The sequence below is a fragment of the Miniopterus schreibersii genome (genome assembly GCF_964146895.1).
Source record: "Miniopterus schreibersii genome assembly, chromosome: 12".
Taxonomy (NCBI): Eukaryota; Metazoa; Chordata; class Mammalia; order Chiroptera; family Miniopteridae; genus Miniopterus; species Miniopterus schreibersii.
The window spans coordinates 72,100,893-72,123,246 of NC_138112.1; the positions used below are offsets into that span (position 1 = coordinate 72,100,893).

The following is a 22,354-nucleotide window of genomic DNA, read 5'->3' on the forward strand; positions in this document are numbered from 1 at the left end:
GCCACGTCCACGCCGCCGGCTGCAGCCCAGCAGGTGTTCGTGGCGGGCCCACTGCCGTCCCGGCCACAGGGAGCCCAGGCAGGGACGGGGCACAAGGCGGGGCCACGCTGTGGCCGCTGCACACCTGGGATCCCGCCCGGGAGCATCAAACGCCGGCCGCAGAGAGGATCCGGGCCACGCGGTGGGAGCCCCTCATCGCCACCTCCAGCCCCGCTCCGGCCCCAGCGCCGGGAGCCCGCCGGCCACACCACCCTCACTCTCAGGGTCAAGATGCCAGGATGTGGAGAGAGTGGCAGTTCCTCAAAAAGTGGAATGGGGAGTGACCGCCGGACCCAGCAATTCCGCTCCCAGGTGAGCGTCCAGACGAAGTGAAACGGGACACAATCAGACCACACAGGCGCGTCCACAGAGCCGGAGCCACGGCAGCCAAGCGCGGACACATCCAAGCGTCAAAGGACAGACAACGGGACACACACAACGGCTACTCCTCGGCCGTAACGGGTGGAGCCCTCACACCTGCTACAACATGGATGAGCCTGGAAAACACGCTCAGCGAGAGACACCCGATGCCAGACGGCACCGTATATGACCCACTTACAGGAGCAAACGTAAAGGGGCGTCCACAGAGCCGGAGAGCTCTCTGACTCGTCACCTGACTCAGGGCGCCCGGGCCTGGGCCTGGCCACAAGCGGCACCGAGAGCAGGGCCAAGCGCACCGGGCCCGCTGGCGCCTCTGGTGGGCCCGGGGAGAGGCAGGAGAGCTTCCAGGAGGAGGTGGCCCCGGGGCCAAGGCTGGGCGGAGGAACAGTTTGCCCCAAGGACGAGCAGAACGTGGACCTGGCCCGCAGGCCGGCCGTGGTCTCACGGGGGGCTCCTCGCGCTCCCTCCTGGCCACACTGGGTGACGCAGGGGCCCTTCCCTCAGCGGTGGCTCTGGATCAGGGCCACTCCGCGCAGCTAGGCTCTGGGCATCTGTACACAAGCTGGACCTGACTCACCTGCTCCACGAGGAGACACCAGGTCCTGCAGATGCCACGTGAGTTCTCGCCAGGGCCCAGTGCTGGGGACACAACGACTGCCTGAGGGTAAGGTGGCCAGGCACAGAGAGGGCAAGTGACTTCCCCCAGGTTACTCAGCCAAGCCGCTCCCCCCCCAGTCCAGAGCCACAGACACTCAGCAGCTCTGTCCCTGGAAGAGGCGCCTGCAAGAGGACTCTGGGGTGGGGACAGGAGTTTTGATGTGGACCCTCAGGCATGAAGGGAGCTCGGGTGTGAGTCTAAATGCCTCGGGCCTGGTCCCGCCCAGCCCAGCCGGGCCCAGACCCCTGGACTTCTCAGGACACCACAGGGCCCAGAGACCGGCTGGGCCACCGGACGCAGCGGGTCTCCGAGGGGTACCCCTCCTCCGCCAGTGTCAGAGCTGAGGGCGCCTTGCGGGGCACCAGCAGGTCAAGGTGCTGCCGGGGTGTCCGCCCTGGAGGCAGAGCAGCCTCCTGACTTTCCCCAAAGCGCCTCACGGGGCGGCCGAGCTGCCCAGGCACCCAGGGCTCGCCTCATGGGCGCTGGTCACGCCGAGGGGAGTCCTCTCCCCTTCCCTACCCGAGACGCAGGGCCGGGCCCTCCACGCAGCCAGGGCCGGCCCCAGGGGTCTGCCAGGAAGTGGGTATCGGAGGGGGTGCGTGTGAGGCGGCAGGTGAGAGCGCGGTGCCCCCTCCCTGGGCGGAGGGCACTTTCCACCTCCTGCGCCTCGGGGACCCCAGGCGCCACTCCTCCGGGAGGCAGGGCGGCCCCGCCCCCTCTCAGCTCTGCTGGCGACACTGACGCCCTGCTTTGCTCTCAGACGTGTCCCCGTTTGGATGATAAATGATGTACTTTCCCTGCCAATGAAATGCCTTCTAGGATCGTCCGCGAGAGAAGCCAAGAGCTTCAGGAACAGGAACTGGGTCAGATCGTCACCGGGGTCTGTGTCTGTGCCAGGGCTCGACAGGCGTGGCCGGGCAGGAGGGAGCCCAGGCTCACCCGGCCGGGCGCTCAGTGCACATGCTGCCCACCTGGGGCACACGCTGCAGGCGTAGCGCACACGCGGGGCTCCTTGAGCCTCCTGGGAGGGCACATGAAACTGCGTGTGCACACACGTGTGCATGGTTAGTGCACGGGTGTCTGTACAAGTGTACATGTATGTGTGTGCACCTGCGTGTGCATACGTGTGCACATGTGTGTGCAGCTATCACTGATCCGCAGTGAGGTCTGTGACCCACCAAATGCTCTGTGTGCCAGCGGGAGATGCGCCAGCAACCTCCGTGCAAGCTCCTGGGCCCGGGGGGCCACGGGCGGCTCCAAGTTGCAGAGCCACGGCTTACGCCTCGGGGCCCAGTATGAGATGGAAATCGGGCCCTTGTTAAACAATGATTGAGAATTTCAGGGCAGGGACTGCAGAGTGGGGCCCCTCGTGACTGTGTGGGTCACGGGTCCCTAAAGACGACGCCTGCTGATTGGACAGAAGTTGATTCCATGTCCCCAAGTCGCCCGACCCAGGGGTGGGGCAGGTGCTATCTTTAGGGGCTGCAGAGAGCTGAGCCCTGTCAGGGTCCCTGGAGAAGCCCGGCCCACAGGCCCTGGCTGGCTGGGGCAGGATGCACAGAGCGCCCCCCAAACGCCGTGCCCGGCTGCGAGGCTGCGGGCGCGGGAGCCCGGCCCTCCCACGCCCACTTCCCACATTCATGCCTCCGCGTAACCTGCCAACGTGCGGCTTCACCCTTCCCAGCGCGCGCCCCGCGGCCGATGTCTATTCATTACCCCGCGGCTGTTTCCAATTGTCTCTTTCAGAGGCACCAAGAACATCTTCACTCAGGAGCCGAGCACCAGCTGAGGGCTTTCGTCTTCCAAACGAGCCCCAGCGCACTCGGGGGGGCGGCCTGTGGCCCAGCTAGAGAGGCATCCCGGCCCTGCCTAACCCAAAACGGGCGCCCAGGTGCCAGGAAAGAGGTCTCAAGTCTATCCTCACTGGCGTGACAGATGGTATAGGTCAGTGGCCACCTGCACATGTTGGGAACCGCTCGTCCACGCCTCCTCTCAGGGAACAACCACATCTGTCTTCCAGGGCCCCCAGGAGCCCAGGTCACTCATGGTGGGCGGGGAGGATGGGTCCGCCAGCTTCCCAGGCTGGACGCCCCAGCCCCAGCGCATTCCTCGGGCTATTCAGGGGCAGGGAGAGGCCTGTTTGCTGCACTTGGATGGCAGGGTGGGCAAGCAGAATCTGAGGCCACTGTGCATCTGGGCTGGCTGGAGGGAACTGCTCCCTGAAAATCTCAGGGGCTGAAGACCCAGAGAGACCCCGGCCTGGGAGGCCAACAATGCGTATTTTTCAGATTTCGTAATACTCCACTCCCTCCCCTACTGTTTACAAACTTTGTGATTTTAAAGAAGTCTCATCAAGTGGTGTTGGAGGGGTTTAAAGTGGGAAGGGCTGCACAGTTGAAATTGGGGTGAGCTGTGTACGAGAGGAAGAGTGGGGGCCTGCAACCACCCCCATGCAAGGTCCATCTGTGCACCCGTCCATCCATCCATCCATCCATCCATCCATCCACCAATCCATTCACTCATCCGTCATCACCCACTCACCCACCCACTTAACCATCCATCCACTTAACCATCCATCCACTTAACCATCCACACACTTAACCACCCATCTACCCACTCAACACGCATCCACCCGTCCACCTACCCACTCAATACCCATCCACTCTCCTGGTTCTTTGCCCACATGGGAAGCAATACGTGGTGATCAATGCACTTCAGCAACATTTGTTTGCAAGCTTACAGGCCCCCACCTTCACTCGCACCATTTGCACCAATTAAATCTGCTCCACCTCAAGTTTCTAGATCCCAGCTCATCAAACACACCACCTGGAAGCTGGTGGCTGGGCTGGGTTCAGGGCCATGTCCTCATGTCCAGCCTGCTCTCCACGTCTTCAGTCTGTATGTACAGATGTGGTATGTTAGGTGACAAGGAGGACCTGGCAGCTCACATCCAGTGAGCGTGTCGGGGGGCCAGCCTGCTCCGGGAGCTTTCCATGATGGTCACCCACCCTCACAGCAGCCCTGCCATGAACACACTACCCCCGTTGCCACTTCACAGAGCAGGAACCAATGGCTCAGAGAGGCTGAGAAACTTGTCCAAGGTCACACAGCAAGGAATGGGTGAGGCTCTGGCTTTAGATCTGCACATACAGAACAAACCCGTGGAGAGCAGGCTGGACATGAGGACATGGCCCTGAACCCAGCCCAGCCAGCAGCTTCCAGGTGACCTTAAATCAGATTAGTGGACCCCAGTGTTTGTGCATTCTGTGGACCTGAGCTGCGGACCTTCTCTCCAGGACAGAGGACGGGCCCAAGGCTGGCCCAGAGGCATCCGATCCCTGACAGGTGACCCTGCACCTGATCAGGTAACCATCAGTGGACGGTCATTGCCCTCGGCTCAGACAACAAATGGCTCCCCTGGGGATGGGCCTGCACGACAGGAAGGAGATGAAGGGAAGGTGCCCACAGAAACTAGCTCGTGGAACAGAGCTTAGGTCATGGCCATGCCTCCTCCCCACGGTTATGGACTGAACTGCATTCCCCCAGATTCACAGGTTGAAGCTCTAACCCCCAGTACAACTGTGTGTGGAGATGGGGCCTTTAGGGAGGTAATTGGGGTTAAGTGAGGTCATAAGGGTGGGGCCTCATCCTATAGGATTGGTGTCCTTGTAAGAAGAGGAGGGGGTGCCAGAGGTGTGCACAGAGGCGGCCACTCCAGGACACAGGGAGAAGACGGCCGTCTGCAGCCAGGAAGAGAGGCCTCACTGGGAGGTGATACTGCTGATGCCTGGATCTGGGACCTGCAGCCTCCAGGACGGTGGGAAATCAGTGTCTGTAGTTTGAACCCCCAGGTGGTCATGTTTGGTCACAGCAGCCTTGGCAGACTAATGTCACACTCTTTCCTGTCCACGGCCATCTGCCCCATGTAAGAGTGAGAATGTCCTTAACCGTGAGTCTGAGCCACCCCGCTCCCTCCCTCCAGAACCCACGGCCTGTGGTGACGGCTGGCTGTGCAGGGTGACTCCGGAGGGAGCTGCACATTCCCTAGAGGCAGGAGGGGCCTTGGGAAGGAGGGCAGGCTGGAGCCAGCATCCCCAGTTTGCCATGGTAACCAGGGGCAGACCACCCAACTGCTGGGAGGGGAGGGGTGGGGACGGCCTGGGTCCCAAAGTGTCACCGAGGACAGAATCCTCCCAAAGGAACAGGAAATGACAGACGGACTGGCAGAGCTCTATTTTGGGGGCCAGCCCGGCGGGGAAAGTGGTATTTAAAACACAAAGCAGCTGTGTAGAGATGCGGATGTGAGCACTAAGCGATGTTCCAAGTGCGTTTTAATAAAGTGGCGTAAAAGAAAGGTTGGGGGGGAGATCCTGCCGGGGCTGTTTAACAAAAACAGTCGTTGCGGCCAGGACAAGGAGTCCTCGGGGACTTTGTTCCATGGGAACAGCCAGTCCCTCCTTCAGAAGCCGGCCCTTTGGTTGCTCATTAATATTCAAACTACAATTGTGTTCACAGAGGCACTGGCCTATATTTGCAAATGTCTCCAAGTTAACAAAAACATGCTATTTGGGAACCAACCACACCCATGGTGATGTCTCGCAGAGGGTTTCTACCCCCTATGACTAATGGGACTTTGGTTCAACCTCGGGACTCGGGGAGCCCCTGCCCGGAGGATGCCAACCAGGCCGCCTGGAAACCAGGGTGACAGCCCCCACCCCTTCTCTGCCTCCCAGGGCAGCGCTCCGAGCTGGGTGAGGGCAGGTTGGGGCAGTGGCCTTCTCTGCCAGGCCTCCCGCCGCAGGGACGTCCGCAGATGCTGACCCCTCCCTCCGCCGGCCAAGGCATCCTGACGGTCCGAGGTGGACCCTCCCCCACACCCAAGACATGGCCAGGCACATTTCTTACGCACACCCATTCCTCAGCTGCAGCAACGGGCCCTGGGTGGGCCTACGCATGACCGAAGTCACCCCTCTCAGGGCCGACCCTGGACTTTTGCTAAGCAGGCAGGAGGGAGCCACCAAATCCTCACATCTCGGGGGTGGCGGGTCCACCAGAGACTCCAGGCCATGAGCTCTGACGGATCTGTGTTTGGGTCCTGGCTGGGCCACCTGTTGAACGCACTCCTCTGAGCAAGTCACTCGCCGTCACTGGGGAAGCCCATGCCGAGGAGGGGACCAGGCTGTGGCGCCCAGGAACTCAGCTGGCCGCTCACGTGGGGGGTGCCGTGGACATATTTAGTAGAGTGATTGACAACATGTCCGACCAACCGACTCTAAGTAAAGGTTTTTCCTCGACGATGTGGGTGGGCCTCGTCTAGTCAGTTGAAAGGCTTAAGAGCAAAACCGAAGTTCCCCGAGGACAGGAAATCCCGCCTCGAGCCTGCAGCCCTGGCGCCTGCCTGGCTTCCCGGCTGCGGGCCCGCCCTTTGGATTTCACACTCGCCGGCCCCGGTCGCGTGAGCCAGTTCCTTAAAGTGAATCTCTCAAGGTTCACAGACACCTGTGACCACGTCTATATATTACTAGTCTGGAGAACCCCTGGCTGGTCAGTGACCAGGAGATGGCAGCTGGCTGGGGACCACGTGGCCCAGCACCTTTGGCATCCCGGTCACAGGACTGGCCGCCGACAGCGAGGACTACGAGCCGGAGCCCCTCTCGGCAGGACCCCTGCACACTCCCTTCCAGTGCCTGCCGACTGGAGGCAGAGGCCCTGGTGGCCTCGAGAACAGTGACCAGGACCCTGGGTCACACCCTGGAGAGAAGCGGCCTGTCTGCTGACCAGGAGAACCCGCCACACAGGTGCCTGGCGGGAAGGAAGCGCAGGCTGCGTTACCCCTGAGGCCGTTACAGCAGCGACGTCACCCCTAATACACACAGCTGAGACCTCACCCCAGTACACACAGCTGAGACCTCACCCCAATACACACAGCTGAGACCTCACCCCTGATACACACAGCTGAGACCTCACCCCAATACACACAGCTGCGACGTCACCCCAATACACACAGCTGAGACCTCACCCCTAATACACACAGCTGAGACCTCACCCCAATACACACAGCTGCGACGTCACCCCAATACACACAGCTGAGACCTCACCCCAGTACACACAGCTGAGACCTCACCCCAATACACACAGCTGAGACCTCACCCCAATACACACAGCTGAGACCTCACCCCAATACACACAGCTGAGACCTCACCCCTAATACACACAGCTGAGACCTCACCCCAGTACACACAGCTGAGACCTCACCCCAATACACACAGCTGCGACGTCACCCCAATACACACAGCTGAGACCTCACCCCAGTACACACAGCTGAGACCTCACCCCAATACACACAGCTGAGACCTCACCCCTGATACACACAGCTGAGACCTCACCCCAATACACACAGCTGCGACGTCACCCCTGATACACACAGCTGAGACCTCACCCCGATACACACAGCTGAGACCTCACCCCAACACACACAGCTGAGACCTCACCCCAACACACACAGCTGAGACCTCACCCCAACACACACAGCTGAGACCTCACCCCAATACACACAGCTGAGACCTCACCCCAATACACACAGCTGAGACCTCACCCCAATACACACAGCTGAGACCTCACCCCTGATACACACAGCTGCGACGTCACCCCTGATACACACAGCTGAGACCTCACCCCAATACACACAGCTGAGACCTCACCCCTGATTCACACAGCTGAGACCTCACCCCAATACAGCTGAGACCTCACCCCAATACACACAGCTGAGACCTCACCCCAATACACACAGCTGAGACCTCACCCCAACACACACAGCTGAGACCTCACCCCTGATACACACAGCTGAGACCTCACCCCAACACACACAGCTGAGACCTCACCCCAACACACACAGCTGAGACCTCACCCCAATACACACAGCTGAGACCTCACCCCTGATTCACACAGCTGAGACCTCACCCCAATACAGCTGCAACCTCACCCCTGATTCACACAGCTGCCACGTCACCCCTAATACACAAAGCTGCAACATCACCCCCAATACACACAGCTGCGACGTCACCCCAATACACACAGCTGCGACGTCACCCTAATACGGTTACGGTGTTTCGCAGTCGGACAAGGCCTCCTGGTCCGTGCAACACCGGTGACCTCCTCTCCGCAAACATGGCTCTTTGTCCTGCGCCAGGAGCTGTGCAGGACGCGGGACCGAGAGGCTCTCCTGCCCTCCAGGGGCCTGGACACCAGGAGCGTGGGGCTGGAGCAGGCCCGCGACTAACACAATTCCCTGCAGAGTTTGGCAAGTAGCTCCGGATCCTCCCCTGGGCTGAGGTCTGCAAAGACGTGAGTTGTAAATTGGGGCAGACCTGCCTCTCATGCAAAGAAATGAAAATACCAGTGACTCCCCTCGTCCGAGACCCTGTGCAGGCATCACCTCCGGCCCCTCATCACAGCCCTGCATTTCCTGAGAACGATCCGCTCTGAGCCCACGTGGGACCTGTGCCCGGGGAGCCGGCCAGGACGCCAGCAGTCTGCACAGGGCACACAGCAGAGCCACCGGCCCCGAGGTGGATGTGATCACTCCCAATGCAGGTGCTGAGCCTGGCTCCCCGCAAAGCCGGGGAGCGACCTGCAAGCCAGGCTCCTCCTACAAGACATTTGCTGCCCCACACCCCCCAAATCTCCTGGCTTTGCTCAACACCACCCCATGGACGTGCTCTCCGTTTAGCCCATTCAATCTTTTGGAGACTAGTTTTAGAACAGTTTTCAGCGAGGCCCGTGGGGAGCTCTAGAGCCGCTGGACCGTTTCCTTCGTGAGCACCGACCGCTTTTGAGCGGTTTCTACAGATCGTCCGATGCCAGCGTCTGAGACGGGCACACGAGCTCAACCAGGAGCCTTCGAGCATTTCACCTGCCAGGAAAGCCTGCTGCTGCTGGCGGGAGCTGAGACCACTTTCTGGAACGTGTCCCGAGCGGCCGCCCCTCTGCGCACACGCGCGTTTCAGGTCCGGACGGAGCCCAGAGGAACTGTATCAACCTGCTAGAGGGTCCGTGTCCTCAGCTCGGCTCTTCTCCGGAACAGTGTGCCAGCCGACTCCTCCCGCACGCTCCCGCACGCTCCCACACGCTCCCACACGGCTCGATTCCTTAAATCATGAGTCCCCGCCACGGCCCAGGCCTCAGCGAGGTCGCCTACCTGCCTGGCTGTCCCTGGGCTTGCACTGGACTTCCTCCACACACTCGGCCGGGAACCACCCGATGTGGCCGCGGGCACTGCCTTCCCAGAAGCCCCCTTCGCCGATGCTGAGAACTGGAGGCAAGGAAAAGACAGTGTTAGCGGCAGGGGCTGGGAAGGCCTGGGGGGGACCAGAGGGACAAGGGCTGGCAAGGGCAGTGGGGCCAGCACATTGGGCCTGGGGCAGCATGTCATCCGCCAGGCCTGGGTCAGCCTTTCGGCAGCCAAGCTCTGGTCCATTTGCTGCTGACCAGGCTTCCTTCGGCTGTGGATGTGGGGACCGGGCAAAGAGTTCCTTGGAGAGGACAGTGCTGAGTGTGTTAGCACTGCAGTCCCCGGGTCCCCTGTCCCTCAGGGACAGGATGCAAGCCAAAGCAAAAGAGAAACTAACCGGAGCCGGAACCTCACAACCGACCGCTCTCCATCTCCAGAACGCAACCGATTCCCGGAGATGTGAGGACCCGGGAGGAGGGAGGCCACTCTCAAGAGGAAAGAGAACCACGTGAGCCAACCCCGAGCCGACCCTGGTGGCACAACAGATGCATGGAGACGCCAGGGTTTAAACATGTCATTTCTGCCATTTAAAAATTCACAAGAGGGACCTGACAGCCAATGAGACATTTCAGAGGAGGGAGTAAGTGAACTTGAAGACAGATCAATAGAAATGATCCGAAGCGAAGAAAAAGGTGGAAATAAAAGGCAGGGCCTGAGACTTGCTGATGCTCCCAGGTGTGGTCAGGTCTGCGTGCAGCTGGACCAGCAGAAGGAGAGAGAGTGGGGCTCCACCTGCCTTCAGAACCCGTCAACCTGCGGAGCTGCCTGGTGAACACGAGGTGCGGTGTTGGGGGAAGGCGGGGACTGAGTTCATTGTGGGCTCAGGTCCAGACGGAGACTATGGGGATGGCAGGATTGGACCCTGGCCTACCCCCCCTAGGGGGCCAGCTTCCTATCTGTGCCAGGCATCTTCTGAAAGCCGGCCCTCGATGGTGGAGAGCGGGCATGGCCGCCGTGTGCGGTGTGCCCTTTCTTGCTCTACCCAGTGAGCTCAGCTGTCCCCACGTGACCTTCAGCACCACACCTGCCCCATCTCACATCCCTCCCGTGGCCTTCAGCACCACAGGCCCCAGTCACAGCCACTGCCACCCTCCCTCTGTCCTGCACATGCCCCATGAGGGCCTCACATTTCTGACTTCCCTGCTCAGCAGCCATCGCTGGCTCCCCAGCATCCTGGGAACAGCCTCACTCTGTGGCCTGGCATCCGTGGCGGCCCTCAGAACACCACCTTTCAACCACGTTTCCTGGGACTCTGCCCTGGGGATCCTTCCATCCAACCCGGCGGACTCCCTGCTTGATCACCGCAGACCCAGGAGGCGGCTCATGCTGGACTGTCCACCTAGACACCCCTCCCGACACCCAGCAGGACACTTCGGATCCTCCCCACGCTAGGACTTGTGCCAACGCAGCTTCTTCGTGAGGCCCTTGGGGTTTCAGGGCAGAAAGGAGCCCTGCCATGGATGCCCTCGGGGTCCCCTCCCCTGCACCCCGCAATGGAATCTCATGCCACGTGTGTGCCGTCTTCCCTGACACACAACAGGGACACCAAAGCTGCGTCCCGGGAATGGTTGGCGAGCATCACTCTGCTCCCATCTGCCCCTGGGGCTCCGTATTTCCCACAGGGGTCCTTGGCCTGACCTTGCCCCAGAGGCAGAGGCTATGCATGGACACTGACCTTTGACCCTGTCGCCACGGTGAAGGGGGATCTCGCCGTCGACCTGGGGCTGGTATGGCTTGACGACAACGAAGAGCCTCCCGGGCACCGCGCTGTACAGCTTCCGCTTGGGCCCGGGGTACTCGAAGGCAGAGCGCGCGTCCTTGTTGGCACCTGGCGGGAAGGCCGGCCTGCAGGGGAGGGAGCAGGGGCGGGGGTCACGGCTCGAGGCAGAAAAGGCCGCGCTTCAGACCTGCGGCCAGGCCACTCCCAACAACAACACCGCGTCGGGAGCAATCACATCGGAGCTCCTGGTTCTAGACGGGGCTGAAGACGGGAAAGGGCCCTGGGGTAGCATTTGAGGGTAGAAGACTCGGGCAGGCCCAGTAATCCCATCCTCAGCACGTCCCCAAAGAAGTGAGAGCAGGAACCCAAACCGGGGTCCACACACCCACGTGCACAGCAGCATTAGTCACAGACACGAAACAACCCGAGTGTCCGAGGACGGAGGATGGACACACAGAGTGTGGTCCAGCCATACAGCGGAATATTATGCAGCCCTGAAAAGGAAGGGCACCCTGACACCTGCTGCACGGACGCACCTTGAGGACACTGTTCTGAGCGAATAAATCAGACACAGAAGGACAGATCCTGGGTGATTCCACTCACAGAGCAAAGCCACCCTGGCTTGGAGGCGGAAACGGGGGTTCCGGAAGGTTCTGGGGTGGTGGGAGTCTGCCTTGCCCTGCACACCTCTTCTGGGAAAAGTGGGGAGGGGGCCATGAGCCCCTGCGATGTGGACAGTTCTGAAGGGGCCTCCGGCCTCGCGCCTGCCCGCTGTCTGCTCCGGCCTCACCGGCCCCCCCGCCCCTCCCTGATGCCCAGCCAGCCCCTCTGTCTGTCTTAGGGCCTCCCCTCCTCCAGGGAGCCCTTGCTCCCCCACGGAGGTCTGCACCCTGGCTTGTGTGAGCTCTGACTCCGGGGCCTCTGCCAGGGGCATCTGTGGCTCCGTGTCTTGAACTACATCAACCCCTGGGGCTGACACTGCCCTGCCCTCCTTTCGGGCGCTGCGATGCGGAATTCACGCCATGAGCGCCCAGCGTGGACGAGGCGGGTCATTCGCACATTCGTGAAACCAACCAGCAGAGCAAACGCTGTCCCCAAACACGGAAAGACAAAATGTGGCAGGTGAGGGGTGGCCCGTGTGGTGCCAGGACCCCGACTCCTCAGTAACCCAGATGCACTGCTCCCCCAGGGTGAGCCCCCTCCACCTGGCGCCTCCCCCCAGGTGACCGACAGAAACCTGGGAGGCCGGCTCCTCATCGATCGCCTACTGCTGGCCCCCCGGAGACGGGCTACGCTGGGCCGGGGGCAGGCAGGGCAGTGCGACAGTCTAACTCCACAGCTGGCCCAGCCAACGTCCGCCTGGCTCCTGCCCTGTGCCCACCTCGCCCCCACCCTGTCCCTGCCCTGCCAGTGGGCCCATCCCCCCCTTTCTGGGTCAGAATGGGACCAGGGGAGGGAGCAGCAGCCACCGCTGCCAAAGGAAACCAGGTCCCCGGTCCCCAGGGCAGCAGTGCTCTGGCATCCTGGCCCCATGCTCCCAGGGGGGCAGGGGAGGCTCGCGGGGGGGGGGGGTGACTTCTGAGGGCCGCGGCTCCACCTGGAAGGCCCTGTTCTCCATGCAAACCTGCACCTGAACTGGAGGCACCTGTCTCAGTCTAGAATCCCTTCCGGGGCTCAGGAGGCACAGCCCCTCCTCGTGGAAATACTGGTGACACTGGCGTCACCTACCTCCAGGGGCCTGGGGGCCCAGGCTCCGGGCCGGCCCTGCACACACCAACACCCGATCCTGGGATGGCCTAGCCCCGGGCAGTGGGCTGACCCCTCTGCCAGTCTTATCCACCTGAAACTCAAATGCCCACCTGGCCTCAGCTTCCCTTGGCCGAGTTCAAGCAACCAAAGCAGCCTGGTTTAAAAGACAGACCCTCCCGAGCCCCTGCCAAGTCTCCGGGGACAGGAGACTTCCCAACTGGGCCCGGCCTGTGGGGATGGCGGGTGCTGCTGTCCCCTGTCCGGGGAGAAGCAGGAGCCTCAGGGACGCAGCCAGTGAGCCACAGGCACACTGAGACTCCGCCTGAACACACAAGCATGAGCCTCCCCGTCACCGAGCCAACCCCACCCAGGAAATGCTTGTTGGGTGAAGGGGGGCCTGCTGCCCAGACTTTGCTAAAGTAGATCAAGAGCTGTCCTGAACACGGCGAGAGCCAGTGGGCCCCTGGTAGCTGGGAGGGGTCCTGGGAGGACCCCACTCGCCTTCGCCGCACTGGGAGATGAGGGATGGGGCAGGTGGGTGCCCCGGAACCCAGTCAATGGCCGGTTCTCGGGGACCCAGAGCAGCTACGCCAGTGGGCGCCACCAGAGGGCGCGTCGCAGGCAAGCCTAGCACCTGGGGCAGGGGGCGGGGCAGGTGCTCCGGGAGCCTGTCTGGGACGGGCAGTGGGCCGCGGGCAGGGCCCTGGCCGCCCCGGGGCCAGCACTGTAGCCCCGCACCCCGGCTGGCTGGCTGACCGCCCCCAGCTGTTACAAAGGGAACAAACGCCTGGCCTTGGGCTGGACGTGGATTTGAGCTTCAGGTGGGGCCCACGTGGACCAAGCGCTTCCTGTCGCAAGGCCCTGTCCTGAATTCACTCGTTCGGTCTGGGGAGTAGCCCGGGAAGCTGGCGGTTTCATAACCCTCACCTTACAGGCGCCAGAGGTGAGGCCCAAAGGGTTAAGTACCTGCCCCCGTGGAGTCCAGAACATGCGCTGGGGGCCCTGGCAGCAGCACTCAGGACAGGCTGGCTGCTGTGACTATCACAGACACACAGTGCACGCACACAGACACACATGAGCACGCATGCAACACAAGTACATGCGTGCACACACAATGCATGCACCCATATGCACAAAGACACACCTGCATCAACACAAATGCACGCTTGCACATACACACAAGTGCACGCACACACACAATGCATGTACACATGTACACATATGCATACAACACAAACGCATGCACACGTATACACACAAGTATACACACAATGCAAACACGTGAACACACAGTGCATGAAAACGTACATGTGCGGCGATGCAAATGCACACATAACGCATGAACACACACATGCATGCAACACAAGCGCATGCACACAAGTACATGCACACACATGCACACACAGTGCATGAACACACACATGCATGCAGCACAGTGCACACACACAAATGTGCATCCATGCATACAGAAACGCACACATAGAAACACAGACACATACACACACTCACACCACCGGCTCACACCCGCAGGCACACCTGCACAGGAAGCCAGGGACAACCAGACAGGGTCCCTGTCATGAGCCCAGTGGCTATTCTCTCCCACGGGCAATATCTTCTTTGCAGCTTTTGCAAGTCCCCAGCCGCTCTGCCTTTGGAATTGTATTAGATTTCGCAGTGGAGGAAGGGGACACACTCTCCCTAAAATTATAGTCATAATTCTAGCGGATAGTGTGAAGTGGAATTTTCTGCCTCAGGGGAATCCTTTAATTTAGCTTTAAACTGTTCTTAGCACCTGGGACGTCTCCCTCGGGGTGACTCAAAGAGCGAATCTAGACCAGAGCCAGCAACTGGATCTCACCGTGTGGAAAATGAGACTCGCTGGGAAGTGTCGCTGGGCTAAAGCACCGATGTGGGCTGGGGGCTGGGGGCTGGGGGCTGGGGGCTGGGGGCTGGGGGCTGGGGGCTGGGGCTGGGCCAGCATGGAGAGGACCAGCCCGCAGCCCCCTCGGAGGGCAGGGGACGGGCTCCCATGGGCACATCCTCTCCACGACCTCTGTAGCTGCAACAGAAGCCCTGGCCTGCTGCTCAGGGTCACAGCAGTCACCCTGTCGCCAACCACATGAAGCACCGGGCCCTCCACCCAGCCTCCCCCGAGCCCCCTTCCACATCCCTGACCTTAGCTGGGGCACCACAGATGGGGTTGGAGGGCCCAGCGCCTTCAGAGGCCGGGGAGGAAACGTGGAAGGCGGGTGGGGGGTCGCGTGACTGGACACTGAGTGGCAGACCACGAACGCTGTGCCAGCTGGGAAACCACAGGCCCTCCCCGGGCACCGCGGGGGAGGCCAGGGTTCCAGGTGGGAGACACCCTTACGAGCCCCAGTCGCACACTCAGGGGCCTGGGTCAGGGCCCTGCCCTGGCTACACGCTGGCTGTGTGACCCCGGGCTCAGGCCTGCGCTCTGAGAAACGGGGGGATGCAGGGCCCCGCACAAGCACAGTACAGGGAAGGGCCGGGTGACCTAAGTGCACGGCCTGGGCCCGCAAGATTGTGCGGCGGGGTTAACAGGGCTGGAAGGGTCGCTGCTCTGATGTTCATGCCCCCAGGCCTGGCCATGAGCAAGCCTCCTCCAGGAGCTCCGTCCTCGCCCGAGACGCACTGGCACGTGCGTGACGAGGTGGAGAGCGAGCTGGGAGTTGGGGCTCTGAGTGCGGGTGCAGCTCCCCTGGGCGCAGGGACACGGCTCAGCCTGACCTGCACTGGCCTTGTGTCCCGGTCTAGAGAAGGGGTAGGAATGGGACTCCGGCCACCTGGGCTGCTGCAGAGACAGGCACAGGAAGACCAGCCGAGCCCGGCACTGTGGCCGCCGGGCTCTGTGTCTCCGGTGCCTGCCGGGCCCGCTGGGCCTGTTCTCTCATCTGCACCAGGTGGGCATTGATCTGGGCAAGCGCCTTTGCAAATGGGGCACCTGAAGAACCCTTAGCGGCCTCTGTTCACACGTCGCTGTTAGGACCAGGACACCTGCCCAGAAAAGCAAACAAGGCCCCAAGCCCCTCAGCCAGCTCTGAGCGCCCGGCCTCCCACTCGCCCGGGGCAGCCATCCATCCATCCTGGGCACGGTGCTCGGGAAACGCCCCTGGGCCCTCCCTGCCCTCGAGACAGTCTGAGCCGGGGCAGTGGGCAGAACTCGGGTTTTAAAGTGTTCTCACCCCTGGGATGGGCTGAAATGCCCACGGCGCTCACCCCCAGGCAAGTCCCACGTTCCAGAACCAGCCCCGTGGTGCACGAGGGTCTCCCCTTGCCGGTCCCCGCGGAGCTCCCCTGACCCCACGCCAGACCCCACGCCAGTCCCTGCCCCGCCCGGCCGCTCCTTACCCCACGTGCCAGGGCTGCGGGGGCCTCTTGCCATCTTCGCAGGCGCCGCCGAGCCTGTTGAGCGACGGGGACCGGCTGCGGGGCCCGGGCACGTAGCTGCCGATGGTCCTCAGGGCCCCATCGGCCTTGCCGGGCACCTGCTGAACCAGCTGGGGCGAGAGGCTGCGGTGCGAGGCGGCCGCGCAGACGGCCCAGTCCGGCGCGTTGGAGGCGAGGTTGTTATCGCTGTTGGAGCGCAGCAGGACCCGGGGGGCAGCCAGCGTGCTGGGGGGCCGCCGCCTCCGGTTGGAGTACGCCGGGGCCTCTCGGAAGGGCACTGGGTCGGAGAGAGCGGGAGAGGCGGGTGAGTGCGCGCGGCGTGGTTGGCGTCCGCGGGCACAAGCGGGCCAAGCAGCGGGTGCGGGAGTTCTGGGCTGAGGCCTCTCAGGACCCCTGGGCACAGAACTCATCAGACACAGAAGCGCAGGCGGGGGGGGGGGCCGAGGACGTCTGCATGTCACGAGGGTCAAGCTCACGCTCAAGATGGAAGGGGTGCGGGTCTGACTTCCATCCGGCCAGCGCCCTCTCGGGAGCGGCTGGAGACACGCGTGAGGACGGGACCCGCCTCCCCACGCGGTCAGGGTGCTGAGGCAGCCGGGGCCCCTCCTCGCAGGCCTGAGCCTGGCCCGGGGGCGGGCTGGCGGCATCCCCCTGATACTCACGTGCTGAAGCCCCCGATCGCTCAGAACGTGACTGTATGTGGAGGTGGGCTCCTTACGGAGGGGATTCGGGTGAAATGAGGTCACCAGGGTGGCCCAATCCAATGTGACTGGTGTCCCCATAAGAGGAGATTGGGACAGACACGCAGAGGGGTGACCATGTGGGGACACGGGGAGAAGACGGCCGTCTACACGCCCGGGAGAGAGGCCTCAGGAGGAGCCGGCCCTGCCCACGCCTGGATCTCGGACTCCAGCCTCCAAGACGGGGACAGTAAGTGTCTGTGACCTAAGCTGATCATCTCTGGGACTTTAATACAGTGGCCCCAGGACACTGACACAGCCCTGACGTCCCCTGGGTGGAATCAGTCGGCTTCCACCCCAAGCAGGCTCCTTCCCCATCACACCGGGGCCCAGCAGCGTGAGCGGGAGGCCGGGCTGGCCTCACCCACTTCTTACTAAGTTCCAGACTAGAGGCCAGGCCCTGGCTGCCCAGGGACTCAGAACAGGGACACGGCCCCCGGGGCGGCAAGGGCCGGCCCTGCAGCCACCGGGTTGCTCCCAGGGCAGGAGGGGAAACAGAAAGTGTCCTTTCCAAGAGAAGGGATCTAAGGTGAGTAGCCGTCCAGGCCGGGGGGCAAGTAAGATGCCAGCGACCCTGGCTGCCAAGGACACGGGCTTCCCTCGCGCTCAATACCCGGGCAGCTTTCCGCCACGCGACCTGCACGCTGAGGCCAGGGCTGTCCTCCCACAGGTGAGACATGGGAATCTGGGCATCTCGTGGGAGGACAGCCCGGGGAGCTTAGGACAGAGTCCTGGACAACCGCCTGCCCGGCGGCCCAAGTCCAAGGCTGCGGAGAGCACTCCACGGAAACGAAGGACAGAGGCACCCTTCACAGAGCCTGCGGGGGACATCGGCCCTACTGCCAGCCCTGCCCGCTGCAAGGATGCCAGAGCTCATGGGACAGAGGTGATGCCGGCAGAGCTCATGGGGGACACAGGTGGTGCTGGCAGAGCTCACGGGGGATACAAGTGGTGCGGGCAGAGCTCATAGTGGACACAGGTGGTGCTGGCAGAGCTCATGGGGGACACAGGTGGTGCTGGCAGAGCTCACAGGGGACAGAGGTGATGCCGGCAGAGCTCACGGGGGACACAGGTGATGCCGGCAGAGCTCATAGTGGACACAGGTGGTGCTGGCAGAGCTCACGGGGGATACAAGTGGTGCAGGCAGAGCTCACAGTGGACACAGGTGATGCCGGCAGAGCTCACAGGGGACACAGGTAGTGATGGCAGAGCTCACAGGGGACACAGGTGGTGATGGCAGAGCTCACAGGGGACAGAAGTGGTGCCAGAAGAGCTCATAGTGGACACAGGTGGTGCCAACAGAGCTCACGGGGGATACAAGTAGTGTCGGCAGAGCTCACAGGGGACAGAGGTGGTGTCGGCAGAGCTCACAGGGGACAGAGGTGGTGCCGGCAGAGCTCACAGGGGACAGAGGTGGTGCCGGCAGAGCTCACAGGGGACAGAGGTGGTGCTGGCAGAGCTCACAGGGGACAGAGGTGGTGCCGGCAGAGCTCATAGTGGACACAGGTGGTGCTGGCAGAGCTCATGGGACAGAGGTGGTGCCGGCAGAGCTCACGGGGGACACAGGTGTGCCCAGCACAGGCCTCGCCCAGTGCAGGGCGGTCCTGGGGAAGCAGAGATGGAGCCGCACAGGACGGGCAGGAGGCCGCCTGGATGACCGTGGGGACACGGGGAAAAGACGGCCGTGTACACGCCGTCTACACAGGAGCTCCCGGTCTGGTTCGGCGCAGCCGGTGAGATTTGGAAACGACACGCGGGGAGGTAACGTTCCCAATGAGACAGCAGCCCCTCTCACCCAGCCGCTTCCTCGGAGAAGCCTCCCTGCCGGAGCTGGACACACAGCTGCCCAGCGGGCGGGCCCTCCGGCTGGGACCCCGTCCTCTCAGCTCCTGGGCGCACGAGAGCTGAGACACCAGCTGGCCTGCGGGGACGGGCCTGGAAAGGCTGCCGGGGCCTCCACGGGGCATCCCCAGGGCCTGAGGCTGCCCTCTGCAGGGGCTCAGCCTGGGGAGCCAGCCAAGGCCTCCCCCGCCTGCTAGGAAAACCTCATCTTGGGGAAAAGTCCCCGAGTTTGTGTTCGGCCGGTTACAGGGGGGAGCCCCGTGGGTGTCACCCTCTCAGAGCAGACAGGCCAGAAAGACTTCGGAACGACTGGGAGCTCCTTGGGTGGGAAATGCACCTGGTGGGTGCTTTGGGGTGACCGGGACCTGCCTGGCACAGGGCTGGGGACCGAAGGACCCCGCCAAGGCCTGATGATTCGTGACCTTAGTGGGCGTCTGCACTGAGGGACTGCTGGCTGCAGGCTGTGTCACAGCGAGAGAGGGGACATCTCGGGCAGGCGCATCCGGGAGGAAGTGGCCACAGAACCCCCAGCTTCCAAATCATCCTCACCGTCCCCCAACCCAGGAGAGGCCAGGGCTCACGCTAACGCCGAGGAGGGGACGCCCAGCTCCAGGGGACGCTCCTGGACCGGGAAACGCGCGCATCCGCGACGCCCAGCCACCCGGTCTCCCGGGCGAGACAGTCGGGTGTGTCTTCTGACCCACGTAACTGGGAAAGGTTTTAACGCCCTTCCCAGAAAGTGGTGGGGTTTGGGGGCGTCCCGCTCACGGCTCAGATGAACTCGGAAGGGAAGAAACGTCTTTGAGAAAGCGGGACAGGCACAGGAAGACCTGACGCCACGCTCCCCCAGGAAAACCTCCACGCCCGCGGGTTACAACGGGCGCCCCGGAAAGTGGATCTGGGTTAGTCACGTAAGGGCAGGGGCAGGGCTCGGGCAGGGGCTGCTTTTCTGTCAACTCCGGAGACGCAGGCGGCCCAGGGCCTCCCAGTGGGGCCGGGAGCCGGGGGCCGGGAGCCCGCGTGGGGCGGCCCCCCGGGGGAGGCTGGGGGGAAGCGGCGGAGACCATTCAGATGGGCTCTGCCCGGGGCACCGGCGAGCTGCGGAATCACACAGGTGACATTCGCCCGAGCGTCCTAATGACGATCATCTCGCTGCATCGCCAGATTCCCATTAAATTAGCTTCCTGTGCAGGATAATTGGAGATTTTCTCCTGATGCCTATTTCACGGCTGGGGGGGGAGGCGCCTTCCCCATGCCCCCGAAGTAGCGTCTTCCTAAACGTGCACGAAACCGAAAGCCCTCTGTCTGACACACTCGCTGGGGCCTCCCAGGATTTTGTGTGTGTGTGTGTGTGTGAAAAGAGTTAAAAATAACTGGTTTCCCGTCTGGGAGCGATTAATATTCCACCCAACCGCTTCCTCCTCTCCGGCAATCGGCAAACTCGAAGTGGGTGGGTTTCCTCCATGCGCCCGTTTAGACATTTTTTCGACAATAAAAATTACGCTTTCCGAGTCCCCCACGAGGCATTTCCCACCCACCCCCGTCCTTGCGGCCCAGGGGCAGCCGGGGGGCGCTGGGTCGCGGCTTGGACGCCGCCCGCCGGCGGCCGCGTCCTGACCGCCCCTCCTGCCCCGGCAGCCCCCGGGCAGGGGAGAGACCGAAGCCGAAACTTCCCTTATTTCCCGGGACTTAGTTCCTAAGGCGCGCGGCGCGGTCCCGGCGGACGCGGGCTCCGGAACGCCCGTCCGCCAGGGGCCCGAGACTGAGGGGCGGGAATGAAATCGGGCGGCGCCTTGGGGGTTACAATGCCAGGCAGCCGGGACAAAGCCCCTGCGCCCCAGGGGGCGGTCAGTCCCCCGCAGCCCCGAGAGGAAGCAGCAGCAGTTTCCGGCGGAGCCCGAGGCCCCCGCGCCGGGAGAGCGGCGGGCGGGCGGGGGCTGAGCCCCGCGCGGCGCTCCAGCCCTTCCTTACCTTCCTTCTTGGTGAAGGCGGTTAACAAAGACTTCATTTTCCCGCTGGCTGGGGCGGCCGGCCGCCGCTCATTATATAACCTCCTCGGCCTGGGGACCGGCGAGCGCTGCAGCCCGGCCCCTCGGCGCCGGAGCGGCGTGGACCCGGGGCGCGGCGGCGGGCATCCGGGCACGGCGCGCCTCCGAGCATCGCTGGGCATGCCAGCCCCGGCGCGATGGCGACAAAGCCCACCCCATAGTCCGCCTGTCAGCTGGGAGCGATGCGCGCAGGCTGGGGCCGCGCTCAAGCCCCGCCGCCTCTCCCCGCGCCCGTCGTGTGCGAGGGGCTACTCCGCTTTCGGGAGCCTCGCGGGGGGCGGGGGGCGCGGGAGCCGGGCATCCTGGGGCCGGTGGCCGGGAAACGGGGGAGGCATCTGCCAGCCTGCGCCCGAAGATCCCAGGAAAGCCGGGCTGGCGCTCCGCGCGGGCCACTTCTGCTCCAACGTGCCTGGGTCTAAATATAACGCGCTGCGCTTTCCTGATTTTATTTTTAAAGAAAAAGCCAAGTTTCCTTTAACGCTGCTTATTTGCCGGCGGGCGGAGGCAGCGAGGGAGTCGGGCGGCTACAACGTCCCTGTGCCGAGAGCCTCGCTCACGCGGGAGCGGGAGCCCGCGCTCCCCGGGCATCCCTCGCCGGCAGCCGGCATCCCGGCATCTCTGCCCGTGACCCAGATTTCCGTTAGAAGGAATCAGGCAGGGCACCCGTCCCCCTGCTGGCTCCCCCCCCCCCCCCGTGGCAGCTGCCTGGAGAAACCAGAGTCCCCCCCCCCCCCGTTTAAAGGGAGACGAGACAATTAGACGGGTCGGCTCGCCCCGATTCCAGGAGGCGGCGGCGAAGGGAGCGTCCCGGGTCACTTTAAACAGGTCCTTGGCATCGGCACCGGGCACAGTCCAGGGGACACGGCAGAGGGGCCGGGGAGAGCTCTCCCCGTAAAACACACACACAGGGGCCGGACGCCGGGTGCTCCCGGCAGGGGGCAGGGCCACCTCCTGAACCCTAAAGGGGCCCGAGAGGGCCGGGCTCTGTTGCCCGCCTGCCACCCGCCGCATGTGCTCCTGGGGCTGCGGTTAAGTGCCCGGGTTTTCCGTTGCTAAGAGAACTGCTTCCCAAATTAGAGAGAGAGAGAGAGAGAGGGAGAGAGATTGAGGCAAAAACAGCAACGGAACACGTGAGTTGAGGTCCGTATGGTTGACACACTTGTGACAGCAAGAATGGCGGCTTGGGCAGGGATGGGAGGCCCGGGCTGGCAGGACAGCCCGCCCGGGACGCATCCCGCAGGCGCCTGCGCTAGCGGCACAGTTCATCGCCACCTCTCTAAGTCCCACGCGCCCCCAATGGCACGGCCGGCCTGGCGGCACTCTGCCCGGGTGACTCCCTCACCCACCGCGCCCCAGGCCGGATGGAGCCCCAGCCAGTTCTGAGACGCGCCCTGCAAAACGCATCTGCCGCCCGTGGGTTCGTCACCAGAGGCCCCATGGCCTGTCCGGCTCCATTCAGCTCCTTGGGGACGGGTG

At 63.0% G+C, this 22,354-nt stretch overlaps 1 protein-coding gene across 2 annotated transcripts in view; it reads right to left on the reverse strand.

The window, feature by feature from the left end:
* Positions 1–22,354, reverse strand: part of SHANK2 (SH3 and multiple ankyrin repeat domains 2) — a 253,985-nt gene that overhangs the window by 142,611 nt on the left and 89,020 nt on the right. Inside the window, exons 1-4 of one of the 2 annotated variants that reach the window (XM_081154002.1) lie at positions 20,802–21,058; positions 16,210–16,525; positions 11,044–11,213; positions 9,276–9,389 (exon numbers count right to left, since the gene is read on the reverse strand). In XM_081154002.1, the coding sequence (XP_081010128.1) occupies positions 9,276–9,389; positions 11,044–11,213; positions 16,210–16,525; positions 20,802–21,000 (799 nt within the window). In that variant the 5' untranslated portion in view covers positions 21,001–21,058. Of the gene's footprint in view, positions 1–9,275; positions 9,390–11,043; positions 11,214–16,209; positions 16,526–20,801; positions 21,059–22,354 lie in introns of those variants that run through there. The other variant, XM_081154001.1, reaches the window with a different exon arrangement.